The sequence below is a fragment of the Colias croceus genome, chromosome 7 (genome assembly GCF_905220415.1).
Source record: "Colias croceus chromosome 7, ilColCroc2.1".
NCBI classification, from domain to species: Eukaryota; Metazoa; Arthropoda; class Insecta; order Lepidoptera; family Pieridae; genus Colias; species Colias croceus.
In genome coordinates, this window is record NC_059543.1 from 2,919,725 (window position 1) to 2,936,609 (window position 16,885).

General features: G+C 34.8%; 2 protein-coding genes across 7 annotated transcripts in view; both read left to right on the forward strand.

Moving 5' to 3' along the window:
- LOC123693474 overlaps positions 1-9,145 on the forward strand; it is an 83,001-nt gene extending 73,856 nt beyond the window's left edge. For 3 of the 5 annotated variants that reach the window (XM_045638608.1, XM_045638609.1, XM_045638607.1), the window contains exons 2-5: positions 811-1,125; positions 3,843-4,145; positions 4,341-4,460; positions 4,633-9,145. In XM_045638608.1, coding sequence (XP_045494564.1) covers positions 889-1,125; positions 3,843-4,145; positions 4,341-4,460; positions 4,633-8,886 — 4,914 coding nt within the window. In that variant the 5' untranslated portion in view covers positions 811-888 and the 3' untranslated portion in view covers positions 8,887-9,145. The remainder of the gene's footprint in view (positions 1-810; positions 1,126-3,842; positions 4,146-4,340; positions 4,461-4,632) is intronic. The other 2 variants (XM_045638606.1, XM_045638610.1) reach the window with 1 other exon arrangement.
- A 4,902-nt stretch (positions 9,146-14,047) lies between these two features.
- The window catches only part of LOC123693073 (mannosyl-oligosaccharide alpha-1,2-mannosidase IA), a 69,717-nt gene continuing 66,879 nt past the window's right edge, over positions 14,048-16,885 (forward strand). For both annotated transcript variants that reach the window (XM_045638022.1, XM_045638023.1), the window contains exon 1: positions 14,048-14,734. In XM_045638022.1, the coding sequence (XP_045493978.1) occupies positions 14,126-14,734 (609 nt within the window). In that variant the 5' untranslated portion in view covers positions 14,048-14,125. The remainder of the gene's footprint in view (positions 14,735-16,885) is intronic.

Below are 16,885 nucleotides of genomic sequence, written 5' to 3' on the forward strand. Positions count from 1 at the left end.
CAGTACCTAATTGAATAATAACCCGAAAAGATAATTATCAAATTACAAACTATATACTTATCCAAAACTTTACCTAAATGTTTCATCGAAGCATTGTATAACTTAATATCGAATGCTACATTAGTTGCATGATAACTCGATTATTCAATTTAAGGTGCTAAAAGTTGCATGTTGGAAACTACGTCTTGTTTCCAAATTATCAATACCATGCAACACGTTTAATGCACGTGTTCTCAAACAAAGCCTTTCAAAAGCTTTACAACACAACTTGGCCGGCTCTAGCGCACTACGAATATAAACAAAGCATCGTAGCAACATAAAACTTGAGACAAACATATTGAGCGTGAACATGTAGGAGGGAGAAGGCAATACCCACGTGAGATAAGTTAACAATAGATTATAAAAAACTCTACCTGGAAGGTAGAGGCTTCTCCCGCCCGCGCGTTAGTTCAAACTTTGTTGTCGCTCAGCGCGAAAGCCTTTCGTGTGTCGATGTTAATTAACTTCATTCTAATTACTTCGTTACACTAATTGCTAGTGATTTGTAACTGTGATGGAACCTATTTCAAGTGACGCAACCCGGCAGTTGTTCGATAGCTTCCCATTTTGAACCACCTGTCGCTTTCTACCTGTGCCTTAGCAACTGGTGTTTTCGCGCCATAACGCCCGAACCACCATAGAAGAATAGTTCGTTTATTCGAATAGAATTATAATGAAATCTCATTGATACGTGTTCAGGTTACATATATTGCCATAAACGTTGCGGACATTGATCGAGTATGTATGTTTAACGCGTATTGTCTTCAACAGTGATGTGCTTGGAAATTAAATAAAACGTGATAGTATTTAGTGTTGTGCCAGTGCAAGCGATGAGGACTAGTCGGTGAAATGATTAAGTTTCGGTATAAGCGTAAGGAGCCGAGCGATGGCAAGGCTGGAACGGCGATTCAGAAGCAGAAGATCGAAGGGTTGAAGGACAGGGAGCTGTTGCCGCCCAAGGATATGCTAGCCGGTTCTCTGGCTGGAGTTCGGCACAACACGCTCCCGCGATCTCGTCCGCCTTCCGCTAATAAGCGCGACCCGCCTGAACCGCTTCTCAGTCAAACCACTTTGTCGCTGTTTCGAGTAAGTTTTATTTATAAATCGAATGAATATTGTGATAAATAAAGTCTTGTTCTATGGCAGATTATTATATTATGTTAATAAATTCTAGAACATCTTTACACCAAAATAATTTTTAATTAATTATTTACATCACGTTATATTGAGAGTTTAAGTAGCTATCTAATTTAAAGCTAATCTCTAAATCGTGACTCCTGTAGGAACTAAATATTTATGATTACGTCATTAGAATGTTGATGCTGTTGAAATCACATATTAATGAATAAGTACTCCGTATCGTGAGTAATTAAAACGGTTTACTAATGCACTCAATTTTAAATTAATATATTCTAGAAAGTAATTAGCAAAAATAGAGATTAATAAGCATAAAGTGTCTTTCTAAAAATTGGTATCACACACTTAAAATGATATTGAAGTGAAATTTTTTTGAAATAAAACAAATTAATTCAACAAGGATAACATAAGTAAGAAAAGGTCTTCCTTTCAGCATAATGCAGCATTTGGCCAGTTTCCAGTTTTTAAAGTAAATGTTTTCCTGCAGAAAATTAATTCACACATAAATCTTTGAACAGTTAGTCATTAACGGTGGCGTCTTATTCTCAGTTCGTTTGACCCTAAAAGAGCATAATGTCAGAGCCAAAAGCAATTTGTTTCTATAAGTAAAACAAGGCAATTGTATGCGTATGTAAAGAATCGACAGAGCTACAGCTCGTGCATTGAATTCACTATTGTTTCTGAAGGAAGGACCGATACGTTTCTAAAATTCGTTTTGGACACGTGTAGAATTTATTATCCTATAGTTAAACATCTGTAAAACAATTGTCAAATTTGTTCTTATTGTCTTGGCTATAACAGCGATTATTATTTATTCAATTCACAATAGGTAGGTACAGCCTACAAATTCCCTTAAATAGTATTAACGGTTTCTGTATGTTCGTTTCGATTGTATACTTACTAAAATGAACATAATACATACTTATGTCACATGTTGAAATTATCGAATCATCAATCAATAGCATAAGAAAGAAAATTATAGTGGCACATTTTTTATAATTTAACATTAAAGGAGCCGCTACAACATGCTATTAAAAGAAATTAATAGCATGTTGTAGCGGCTTAAATAATACAAACCTTGCTGCAGGAAGTCTATAAAATTCAATAAACGTACGCTTACTATTTATTACATTCATGTACCAGGCAATCAGAAATGAGTAGCATCACTATTCTCACGCAACAATACATAGACTAAGCATAGACTATTCTCACATCACCACAGTACCGAGTACCGACCCCTTTGTACGCTGAATGTTTTCCTATTGTTTTCTCTATAAAGTTCATCTTGCACGCTTTTTTAATCTACTTTCTCGACGCTTTATTGTTGTCTATAAATTTAGCTCATTTTTTTCGATTAATTTCGATCTATTGTTGCCTCAAACGATGTTTAGCTAATTGATTATTGTTTTTTTAAGTAATCTTTGTCTTAAAATTTATAATTCATAGTCTTTATGATTCGTAAGATTTTTGTAATTAATCAGAGGTAATTTAAATCTTTATTTATTAAATGAGTGTGTAGACAAGTCATATTATTTATGAAGCAGTCACCAATTCATAGTTAAGAGGCAGCGGAAGGCACGATGCAAGGTGCAAATGCACCGGATGACGAAATGTTTCTATTTAATTAATATTTTATGAGAATTTAGCGATTGCGGCTTTCCAATGAACCGTTTTGTACTAAACTGTTTACTTTGGCGAGCTTATTTGATTCTGTACATGATAATAATTATATTACGTTTCTTCAATAGTTAACTCTATCTAATTATTCAAACGAAAATAATTTAGTTATCGTAATGCAATTGTCTCAAGGCTGTCTTAAGAAGAGAAAGGCCTTTCTCATTGCGTTCATTATACATTTTTGGATTATAAAATGGCAATGCCATTTTTCAGACATTTCGCATCTAGAAATAATACTAAATTGGAGGTGCAAATTTAACTAAAATTATTGTTATGAAAGCTCTATCATAAAATCAAATAATAAAATTATAATGAATGTTATTGTGTGTAATTCAGATATCGTATACGTACCTTGTGTATAAAAATGTCTTTGAAGATTTATTAGAATTTTGTACCACTGCAACTGAAGCAAATTCTAATAAATACGTTCGTCAAATGTAAATACATACGTAAATTTTAAGTATGTAGAGGTACAAATAAACCTACTTAAATAGCAACCGATAGGTACAAAGTTTACGATTTTAATCTTAAAAACTTGAACTTGTTCTGAAATCTTTCGCAAACGATCGGAATGTAGGTATTGCGAAGTAAAAGTAATCTCGTTTATTCTTTATATGTTACATACTGTTCAGTGTTCATGTATGTGTGAGCTGTTGATATAAGAATTCATCAATACTTTTATTACGTTTTAGCTCACTTTTTTCGACACTCTACTTTTAGTTACAGAACACAAATATACCGATAACATTTGTTTACTCAATACCTAACAATAATACAAAGATAATAAAACTAAAATTGTAACTGTTTGTGTGATTTATTCAAGAGTGAATCTCGTATTAGATTTGACTGATAATAATTATCGTAAAATCATTTGAGCACCCACAATATACTTTATTACAGCTCCTATAATGAGAACATAAATACATAGTCCCTCCGTTTTAAAGAGCTCTAAAGTTTCTTGTATTTAATTCTCGTTTCTTTAATTACAGGAGCTATTCGCGCAACTGCAATGGTCTGCAGAACGTGCGCCAGCCGCCGACAGCCTCCGCCGAGCTCTAGGAGGCGGAGGGGCGAGGTTCCAACTCGGTTGCATGGCAGACGCTAGCGAATGTTTCGAGCACCTTCTACTAAGGGTGCACGCTCATGTAGCGGCTGGTTCTGGGGACAAGAGAGATGATGACGCGTGTCGAGCTCCTCACTGTGTGCCGCATAGGAAGTTCGCTATGATGCTCGTGGAACAGTCCGTGTGTGGCGCTTGTCAAGCTACGTCTGAACCGCTGCCGTTTACTCAGGTAATTATAAGTTAAATAAAAGTATAAATAAACAGTATTATGTCTGAAATTATTAAAGCGAGAAGGTAGAGTTTCATAATATACTTAAAATCTTTTAATGCTTGAAAATTTTTTTTTAATCAAATTACCAATTGTAATATTTTACGAAATATTAACAGTGAATCTGTTATTAATATTACTTATGTTCACTTTCAGATGGTTCACTATGTATCAGCAACTGCTCTAACAGCGCAAGCAGCACTAGGTGAACACGGCGATAGCTTCGGTCTGCTACTGAAGAAGGCCGGTGGCATGGGAGACATACGAGACTGCCCTGTAAGTATAAATAAATAATAATATTTGTTAATCGACTTTCGTATAAAAAAGCTGGCAGAATATTACAACATACAAATTCGAATATTGCAATTTAATATAATTACGCATAGGTTAAAGATAAAAAGGCATTTAAAAGATACGTTTTAGCTAAATTTTGAAATATCCTTTACAGAACGCATGCGGCGCAAAGATACAAATATGCAGGACGCTCATGAACCGGCCTGAAGTAGTGTCCATCGGCATGGTGTGGGACTCGGAACGGCCGTCAGCTGAACACGTGGCGGCTGTATATGCAGCGCTGGGTACTGAGCTTCGTCCCACAGACGCCTTCCACGCGTGCGTCGACCGCGCCTGGGCCGCGCGCGCCACGCACCGCCTTGTCGGCCTCGTCACGTACTACGGCAAGCACTACTCGACTTTCTTCTTCCATAGCAAACTCCGGCTGTGGATATACTTCGACGATGCGGACGTCAAGGAGATCGGCCCCGAATGGTCCCATGTTGTCGAAAAGTGCAAGAGAGGACGCTTCCAACCTCTATTGCTACTATATGCCGCAGTAGATGGCACGCCGTGTGATACTCGACACGCACCTAAAGATGTCGTGCCGTTCCCCGCTCCTGAACCCAGAAGAGCCGTCACCCCGGCTCCAGAGAAACCGACGAACGGTTTCGCCAGACGCGCTATGACTCCCGGTCCCGATAATGAAAATGATTACGTCAGTAGAAAAGCAGTTGAAAATATGCTAGAAGTGCAAGCCAGTCGGCGAGCTCAATTAGCTAGAAGTCTAAGTACTAGTTCCGCGTCTGACACGCAAGAGCGGCCGCGAGCTAGAAGAGATTCTGGCAACTGGAGTGGCGATAGAAATAGTGCTTCATCTGCATCGTCATCGACTATAGAAAGTCCGTTCATGTATCCGAGAGGCCGTGGTCCTGGAAGTATACCGAGCAGCCCTACACGGAAAGGTGAATTATCGAGTGGTGGATCCTGCGACGCAGGGTACGATTCTTATTCCCTGTCGTCAACGGACAGTCTTCCTTTACAGCAAGGCTTACGACACAACTTACAACTAGCTCAAATACCTGAATTAACGACTCGTGGGGATTGTGAAGCTCTGTGCCAAGAAGCCGATAGATTGTTAGAAAAGTCACGTCACGCTGAAGATGCCGCTGACTATGAGACTGCATTGGTATTGTGCGACGCCGCTGCCTCAAAAGTATGCGCAGCAATGGATGCCCCATATAACAATCCACATACGATGACATTCGCTAGAATGAAACATAACACGTGTGTAATGCGTGCACGAAGTCTACAAAGGAGAATGGCGGGTTTCAATAGGGTAACTGAAATTCCTCAACTAGCTCCCGTTCGGAATACAAAAGGTGGTCTTGACACTGCCCCAACTACGATCGAAATTTATGCCACCCTTCCAAAGAAAAAGGGTTCTTCCAAAAAATCTAAAAATATAGAAGAAGATATAGATAATCCACCAAGAGAGCGACCACCGAGACACAAATCTCGCGATGATGATAAAGGAAGAGATAAACGATCTAGAAGTGAAGATCGTGGACGAGCGAGAAAAGAAATAACTGTAGCTCCTGAGAAAAAAGAGGAGCCAGTTGAAGATAAAAAATCAAATAAGAAACAACATAAAATACGTCGTAAATTATTAATGGGAGGTTTAATAAGAAGGAAAAATAGATCTATGCCTGATTTGACTGAAGGGGCTGACGTCAATAAAGCCAATACAAGTAAGGAGAAGCGCATAGCGTCTGTTGATGATGGTGATGTGGGCAGAAAAAAGACAGATGATAAAAATAACCTCAGTGGTTATCTATCGGAAGGACATCTGGAGTACTCAGCACCCAGTGGTACTAATCCCAACCTTGAAAGAAGCAAGCTAATGAGGAAAAGTTTCCACGGAAGTGCGGGTAAAATGTTGACTGCAGCTAAAGTTCCTCCTCCGCCGCCGCTGCGAACAACTTCCCAGCTTAGCGGGCCTAAGTTTGAATCAGAAGTCACAGAGCACGGCATACAAAACCGTCCTCAGCAACCACTGCCTCCCCCATCTCGCAACGAATATAACTACGCACATGATAATGATGAAGATGGTGGATTCTCAGAGCAATATGGAGAGGAGCCACAATCATTGCCATTTATGCCTTCATATGATAACAATCCAGCTAACCATTATAATACATTAGACGATTCTCCTAATACTTCCCAAAACTTCCATACTGTCGTTACTCAGGCGATGGTGCATCAAGAGCAAAGTCCAGTTAAAAGGGATTTGACTAAAATATTAGATAATATACTCCCATCGCATCACAATATTCAAAATCTCACTAATGCATTCGACAATGGAATCGATGTAGTTGACTGTGCCATGCCACAAAATATAAGAAGATCTCCACTGAACTTTGAGTTGCCTCCATATCCCAGTCCCATGAATTCGGTAAATCATTCAAGGCAACCTAGTGAAGAATTCCCTCCTCCACCACCACCTATAGATTTAACACCATTACAAGAAGAGATTAACAGAATGAATCAAAATACAAACATGGATCTCAATTACATAAATAGATTTGAAAGTGACCAGGAAGATGTTCCTAAAGGATCACTGCTAGCTCAATTACAGGAAAAGAGGAATCAAATTCTAAGAAACGAAACTAAAATTAATCCAATGGATACAATCGGTAGTGCTGGAGATACTTGGCTTAAAGAGCTGCAGGCAAAACAAGCAGCTTTAAAGTTAAAACGATCTGGGTCTCTTGAGGGACAACTATCTGCTCCAGTAGAAAATACAACAAAGGCAATTGATAATAGTAATAACGTTCGAAATATAGCTTCAAGATTCGAAAGCAATAGTCAAAATACATCAGTAGATAGTGAAAGATCCCATATGGGATATCTGAATATGGGATCTAATCGAGACGTCATTAATGTTTCAAATCTCTCAAACAGTGGATTGTACAATCGTCGGTCATCTTCATCTTCGAATGATCATAATCAGAGCACAGATGAATATAATTCATCAAAAACTAGTAATAATGCTAACTTCGGAGATCGTAACAAACCTAAAAAGAAGTCAGTATCATTCTGCGATCAAGTTATTTTAGTAGCTACAGCAGAAGATCAAGAAGATGATAGTTATATTCCCAATCCTATATTAGAAAGAGTTCTTAAATCCGCTATGAACAAACCAGAACTAACAACCGTACCTTTACAAAATGAGAAACCGTCACTTCACAGACAGGATTCTTTCGACAGTCAATCTTCACGTTCAACTATATCTTCCCTTTCCCAAACATCTTATGTGCCTAACGAGTCTACTGATTACTATAGAACACAAAATTCTTACCCAAATTATCAAGTTGCGCAAAACCGACCTCAACAGCAATACAATCCTCAGAAAACTGCCGCGCCAACAAATCAAAATATTCAAGGAAATACACAAATATATCAAGCGTTACCTGCAAATTCTCAAAGCGCTAGTAATCCTATTCCATATACTCAGCCACCATCGGTATACACAAACAATAATACTTCAAGCCCACCGAGTTTCAGTCAAAACCCTGCGAACAGATTAACGCCTACTGTTCATAACCCGCCATATATGACCAAGCATGTTCAGAGCATACAGAGGCCCGTTCCAAACACATATCCTCACCCACCGAGCCAGCTGCATCCGGCGAACCAACCAACGAACAATACATACTATCATCGATTGCCTCAGCACTCTGCAACGCCGACTCCGACACAAAACTATGGACAAAATCGTCAATACAATCAAAACCCACAAAATAATAACGCCGCGGCATATCAAAGCGTGCCCAGCAACTCTCCGGCTTATCAGAGCTATCACAACCCACCGACAAGTTACGCTAATTCTGATTATTCTAGTCGTTATCCACAAACTAATAGTACAAATCATTACAATATCCATTCGCCATACCAGAGGGTTCCACCGCCTCATGGAGATGTTCCCGTTGAGACTTACAATAATAACAATTATCAAAAAATCCCCAATAACTACTACCATGATAATAACTCAAATCAAACGCGTATCGATGCGAGGAACTTCGGAAATCAGCGTCCACCCTATAATGCTGACAACAACTCAAGCGAACAATTGACTCAATACCAGAATGGGTATCAACAAAACGGCTATAACCCATACCAACATTTACCACCGCCCAAGCAAATTCAAAAGAAGTCTGTATCCTTTGAACCTGGTACAAAGGGTGGTATAGATTCACCGATACCGCCACAAATGAATGGCAACTATGCAAGCGATAGTCAATCTAATACTTTATCTAGCGCACAAAAAGCAGTATGTAATTTGTGCCGGAAGAAAACTGTTAACCCCCCGGCAACGTATTGCCCCGACTGCGACTTTTACATGTCAAGGTTCAAGCCTCGATCATAGATCAATGAGAGATCTTAAACAAAAAGGAATGCCACCGAATAGAAAGTAAATTAAAGTGTAGTATTTTAAATGTAAATAAATATTGTTAAGTTATGACTGATCTCACTGGAGAATGTAATCGATATTTGAGTATGTAACAATTTAAACACCGATTATTCATGTAGAAAGTTATGAATCGTAAATATTTTATTGCTTATTTTTTATTCTCTAAATATATGAATTTATAAATACGTTCGTACAAATAAAGTGATTTGCTTATTATTATGTGGTTTCATTAAAAATCCTAACCAAAGCTGAGTAGACATATTTTCTCCTATAAAAAATGATGCACAATTTCTTATAGAAGCCAGGCGTTTAGCGTTTAAATTCGAAGTACCTATATTAATTACCATTTTAAATAAATAAATAAATAAATCATTTATTTGCAAGTAAACATGTAGGCCAGTGGAAATTAACATTAAATTCGCAAAGCACGATGTAGTTCTGCATTTTTGGTATGTTGTTTGGATCATTTAGGGTGATGTAAATCCCAATTTGCAACTTCGAAAAAGTTGTGCTCGCTGCGCACGCGTTGTGTTTTTCAGATATTGTGAGTGAACTATTTGTCTCACAGACTTTGACTTTGAATGGCCACAGTTTAGTCGTTATAAGGTTTAGAGAGCTGTAATTAGGCTTAAATTGTTGCAAATTTTTTAACCTTAATTTATGTAGGGAATGATACTTGTCGGAAACGCATAGTTTATGACTTTTAGAGCAAAAACTGAAAAAGTCCAAAATTTTCGCAGTTTATTATTTGCGTATAATCTTTTTTCCTACTTTCCCAAATTTTGTAATTTTGTTAATTACCTATCCTGTAAATGAAAAAGTATTATCCTTTTATGATTTCATATGCCCACAGTTTCAATTATTTAAAAATCTATTTCTACCTTCTTTTTGTTTTTCAGATATTGTGAGTGAACTATTTGTCTCACAGACTTTGTTCTATGCTCTAATGAAAGAAAATTAAATGCACTACAAGTTTATTATACGACTTTCTCATAGAACGAGCGGTTTTTGCCAATGTTTTGCTTCAAACGGGAGCAAAACTAAAAATTTTAATATTTCGGGAAAAATGAACCATCTTCAAATGGCCAAAGTTTAGTCGTTATAAGGTTTAGAGAGCTATAATTAGGCTTAAATTGTTGCAAATTTAATAACCTTAATTTATGTAGTGAATGATACTTGTCGGAAACGCATAGTTTATGACTTTTAGAGCAGAAAGTGAAAAAAGTCCAAAATTTTCGCAGTTTATCACGTGGTGCGCAGCGAGCACAACTTTTTCGAAGTTGCAAATTGGGATTTACATCACCCTAACTGATCCAAACAACATACCAAAAATGCAGAACTACATCGTGCTTTGCGAATTTAGGGTTTTTTTGTGTCGATTTCTACTGGCCTAATGGTATAATTATTAGGTGTTTAGAATAAGATACATTATTTCAACATGTTTAGCCGTTATTCAACGGCATGCAAATTACTAAAATACATTTTTCATTAGATATACATTTTATATTATGTCTTCTTAATTTTATTTTATTAAAATCAATTCATTTGTTATTCATTCACATTATTATAGGTAATTAATATTTCACAATTCATTCATATTCATTACAAAAATGACATACATTATTACAAAATCAATATTAAGACGCAAGTGGACAATATTAATTACGAGTTTAGGTATTCTTTAACACTATAAAAACATTTCTGTTGAAGCCATTTATGAAGTTCTTTAAAAAATAATTTGGTATCTAAGTTTTTTTAATTTAGTTGGCACTTTATTATATATTATTACATTACACTCATACAAAGACAGTTTTTATTATATTTTTTTAATCTAGGATTAGGTATCTTTTAAAATTAGTTTACTTGGATCTCTGCGACTACGGCTATTAAAATCACTTGCCTTTTTATAAAGATACAATATAATATGCTTAGTCACAAACACGCACATATCATAAATGTAAAGAGATGGCAATGGCAGCAGACTTTTTAAATATCGGCTTACAGGACTGATCCGATCTCATACCACATAAGGCCCGTATACATCTCTTTTGAGCCAGAAATGCTCTTGTTATATCGGTACTATTGCCCCGATTGCCCCAGATAACAAGTCCATAACGCAAAACAGATTCCACGTGCGTAATAAGAAGTAAGTGCGGTTTTTAAGTTTGTAACCCACAGTTGTAACCCTTCTTGCCTTAATGCAAAAACAAATTTATTTAATCTACTACACACATTTTCTATGTGTAGTTTCCAGTCTATATCTGTATAGATCTGTACCTAGAAACTTTATTTCATTTTTTGCTTGTATTTTAGGAATGTCAAAGTTAAATTTATTAAATTGCAAAAAAATTGTTTTGTCCAAATTTATTTTCAAATCATTAATGTCAAGCCATTTTATTATGTTGTCAATACTATAATTAGGTAATGTCATTTATGTGGTCATGTATATTATTTTTGTCAGAAGTTACAATTGAGTATTTGAATAAAAAAAATTATTGATTTTTTGCATGTATTTTAAAACTTTATTATTAATAATATTGATATTTAATGCAAAATCTCAAAAAAAATGTTTTTCAATTAATTATAAGCAATTAAAAATTGATGAAATTTAAATTAAAATCACGTGACTATAAACGCGCCATGGCTGGTCACCATGATAGATGTGACGTCAAAATGTTATAGTTGTATACGTTTTTGTATCAACTGCAATGTGTGAAAACTAACATTATGACGTCACACGCGTCCGGGTGACGCTTCGGGAGTTGTCGGTGTGTTTTCGGTACTGGATTCAAAGACTAATTTTTATTTTGAAATAACTTTTGAAATATTGCAAAAAAAATTAAAAAAATAGTTTTGTTATAAAACTAATATATATAATCTTTCCATTTAGCACAAAAAAAATTTTTATTCAAATAATTAAAGAAATGTCGTCAGCAATTATGATGCACTTGTGATTTGTTATATTAACTATGTCATTTACATATAATACAAAAAGAATTGGACCAAGTACACTGCCTTGCGGTACGCCACATTTTATTATTTCGTAGTCAGAAAAATAATGCGTTATTTCATCGTTTTTATTTACTTCAGAAATTGTTACACACTGCTGCCTATTTTGAAGGTAAGATCTTATCCAGTGAAGCGTTTGCCCTTTTATACCGTACGATTCTAGTTTTTTTAATAGTTTATAGTGTGACAACTGACACTAAGTCGAACGCTTTGGAAAGGTCAAAGAAAAGAGCTGTAGTTAATTTGTTTTGATTAATGCTGCCTAAAACATTATCCATCAGGGAATATATAGCCAATGTGGTTGATTTATTTTTCTGAAACGCATACTGAAAAATTAAGTAAGTACTTAACAGGCGCTCTTCTATACTTTTGTGATAAATGAAATTTTGGCCTTTCGAACGATGAACCGATTTTGATGAAACTTGCACTCAACCTTGAGTTTAAAAAGTTCTAAAAGATCGCTTTCTGTGCATAAAAAATGTGAAATAAATAATTTGTGTATTTATTTATTGGATAGAACCCAAACGTGATCAGTGAATTTACCTTTTGATTATTATTTTTATTATCAGTCGTAACATAGCATAGGTAGGTAGGTACATATAAAAGAAAGTCGAGCCTGTATCTACCTTAAAAATTAAAATATTATCTGTAGCTGAATGTATTTTATTTTGCGTTGTCCCGATTTATCTCTGCTTGAACAAAAAGTAGCAGAAGGATAATATATAAATTAGGTACTAATATTAGGATAGGAAGTCCCTAATAACCGTAAAAATAAAAATAGGTAACTGCGTTAAAAACAACCGACTTCAAAAACGCAAAAGTAAAAAATAAAATAGATTTGATATTATTAATTACTGCATATTATTTAGATGTGCTATTTACTAAAAAGGTTTGATGTAATGTATGTTAATACTTTTTTGTGTATTTTTCAACACGTGACTCGTGACGAGCCCAAACTCGATCAAGTTGAGTCAATATATTACTGAGTTCCTATGGCCACCTTCCGATTCCATCATCAAATCAGCTGTACCTATGTCATGATAATATTTCATAGCTATCCAATTTATTTACGTATACGAAATTTCAGCTCAATCGGTTACCGGTAAATGAATGAAAGTTACTTGCAATATTTACAAATACAGACTAAAATGCTCATAAAATAAAAACTATTGGGCCTATCCGAATAAAATTTTTATTGGACCAATTCGACACCATCCCGAATCGAACAAAAAAAGAATCACGTAAATCGGTTCAGAAACCTCGGAGTAATCTGTGTACATACATAAAAAAAAATACCGGCCAAATTGATAACCTCCTCCTTTTTTTTAGTAAATAATATTAAAAGTAAAAATATAAAAAGTAATATTATGTAAATGCATATCAGTGCATTACCGACTTGGCAAAAAAAATTAAAAAGTTTCTCCATCTCAGTGGCGACTTGCTCAAAAACTAGTCTAATAAAAAATACAGAGACTTCCTGACTACAGACTACAGAGACTTCCATACTACCTAAATTAATACACAGATTTACCAAGAGATGGCGTTTGTATTTAGATTCGAGTTAAATTAAAATTATAATTATGTTATAAATTTAAAATTATTTGTTTATTTTAATCACATTTTAATGTTATGTCGAAGAATTCAAAACGTGTACGTATCACTATCTCAGGTACGTATCCAGATTTTTTTTGCATAGCAACTCCACGTTCTTTCATCGTTCTAGTGACGTAGAACGATAATACCAAGTGAAAATATTTTCCCAATTTTAGGAACAATATTTTTTTCGAAGCGTTTTTTCATTCAAAATTATTAGTGTTAAGGAAACGACTTTTGATTTTTATTCGAAATAGGTGTAATTTATTTCTTTTTTATACAATAAAAAAAAAAATTATCAATAGATCTTAAATATTATATTTGTACGAAACTTAAACTAGATCGTATAATTTACATTAATGCATTATGAATTAACATGTTCATCATGTTTTATATAATGTGAAAATTTTTGAGCTTAAAGTTTAATGGAAATTTTATTAGATAAAGTCGGTATCCCAGTATGGTAGTTCTTGTTGACGTCAAGTTGACACTTTGGCAGTTCTTTAATGGCGACCGCTGATGACGGGTCGCAAATTGGAACTTGACGTTGTTTATTGTTTAGGACATAGTTATACATCGTAAATTCGTAAACATGACGGGAATACTACCAACGTACCAACGATTCGTTAATGGGGTTCCCGTACCCTCAATATCTCGCCGTTCATTTCGTCTCCGCGAAAAATACTTAATTATTTCTGTACTCTTGACATTCGGAATCGTGTGGTTAGGTGCGCTCTTCTATTTACCAGAGTTTAAAAGTTCAATAAGCGTGAACGACAGTGTGTATGATGTGTACAAACGTATTCAGAAAGCAGGTCCTGAGCTGCTCATGCCACCTCCCTTAGCGCAGAATGAAGTCGGAGACTTTCCCGTTGTTGGGATCGTGCGTCATGGGGAGGAAGGTGATGATCCTCATATTGTGGAAGACAGGAATCGCCTACGAGCTAAGATAAATGAGGACATGGGTATGAAAGTGCTAGAGAGACCGCAATTTGATGTCGCACCTTCCTTATCGTCTTCTCGAGGGCCTAGCAAAGCCCCCGTGGATGCTATTGAAGAACCCAATGTTGCAAATAATGCAGGCAAAGATGTTTCTCCCTCTGGTGAAAAATACTTGGCAGGAGTCAATAAGTATGTCTTACCGCTGATGGACTCTAATACAGACCCAGAAATCAGGCACAAACGTGAAACTGTGAAAGAGGTAAGTTCATTAGAATTAAATAATTTTAAAAGTATTCATGAAAATAACATGTCAAATTATTTCACTATTTTGCAAATCAAGTGAATATCTGTTACCTACATTGATAGTGTATATTTATAAATGTAACTGTATAATATACTGTGTATAATACAATATTAAAATTATATTAAATTAGCTTTCCTTCCACGGCCACACTCGCTTTGTCTTAAAACTTCCACCATCTAGGACTATATAGATTGAAAAAAAAAAAACGCAAAAAAGATGGACAGACAGACAGCAAAAAGCATTTTTGTTTTATAATGTCGTGTAAAAATGTCACTACATTTAATCAATTTAATAAACAATTAGTATAAGAGAATTGCCTATCGAAATAAATATATAAAAATATCAAGCATTAATTTAATAATAGGTACCTATATTACATAATCCAATATTGATAAGATTATTTTAAAATGCATCTTGTGTTTTCTATTTCCGGTTTTCATTGATACTATGGTTATTCTATTAGATAATTAAATACTATGTGATCTGGTAAATATTGCAGTATAAAAAATTATCTACTACTTACACTTATATCTTAGTCTATAATTAAGAGTACAGACATTCACAATTTATTTCAAAATTGGTATAGCAGAAGGAATATTGCGTGATTTTGCGTTTGCATGGTTGTTTCACCCCTTAAAAATTGTATGTATCATTATATGTATAATTTTACACTCATTCTATGTCATGGTGAAACACTATGTATATTTTTATTACATCAATAGAATTTTTTATACACTTTCATCATTGAAAAAATAGCTCAGAGTAAATTCTTCATTAAAAATAATTCCAACATTGAAGATAACCTTGCATTGTATTTAAGATATTACAACTTCCTACATAATTATTTTGGGTCTCACATAATTAAGCACCAAAATGTGTACAATTATATTTTATCAACAATGATATTTGAAAAGATCATAATGCATTAAAATACTACAAGCGAATGGAGTGTGCTAAATTTTCTAGATAGGAATAACTTATAGTCATTATACAATATACATACATATGATCATAATATGTGTTATTTTTGTATGTATGTTCCATATTTTACACTAATTATATATTTTCATTCTTTAGGCTTTAAACTAAGAATTAGTTACTTAAACAAGCCACTTCATTTTTGTCCTAAATCAATCCCACCAAAAACATAAATGTAAAAATTGGAGCCGAGTTCAGTCGTTGACTTAATTTGCCAAAAAAAGAAATGAGATCTAAATGTGTGCCAAGTTCTGCAGACAGTCCAGAAATTTATTTACAAGGATGTATTAAGTTCTTAGGTTGACTGAAAACTACATACTGTTTATATTTTGTGAGGTTCTAAAAACTAGCCTCATCAAATTATGGGGTTCAATAGGTCATTAGTTGTATGCTTTGTGAAAATAATTATATTATTCAAATTAAACAAGTTATATTTTGGAATAAACATTGTTCTCTAAGGGAAAATAAAACAATTGAGTTTTCAGTCAACCTAAGAACTTAATACATCCTTGTAAATAAATTTCTGGACTGTCTGAAGAACTTGGCACACATTTAGATCTCATTTCTTTTTTTGGCAAATTAAGTCAACGACTGAACTCGGCTCCAATTTTTACATTTATGTTTTTGGTGGGATATCATTACTTTTTGTACAGAAAATTACTCTGCAAATTTGATTTACTTTATGAATATAATACTTTTTATATACGATTTTTATTATTTTTTCTTGCGGTTTCTCTGTATGGTTTGTTTAGTATTATTTTCTATATTTTCTTGTATATTATGAATGTCAGCGCACATTGCCCCGTCATTATCTGCATTTTTTTAACCCATTGAGCCCCGAGCGGCCCGATCGGGCCACGACACAATAGATTTTCTATTGTGTCTGTGATTCCGGGGGCTGAGTTAGACTCGTTTTCTGTTTAAAAGATTACATGATTTTCGAAACATCCAGCGTGAATTTGTACACACACTATTACCAAGATGCAAAGATCGTTGTAGAAGAATCGTCGCTTTACTCCATGACGTTACGGTATTGCTATGACGCGATCTTGAAATTTTACTCTAAACGCGCCTAAAGATGTTTCACTTATATTAATATTACGCAAATTAAATCATTTCGACCTTCGA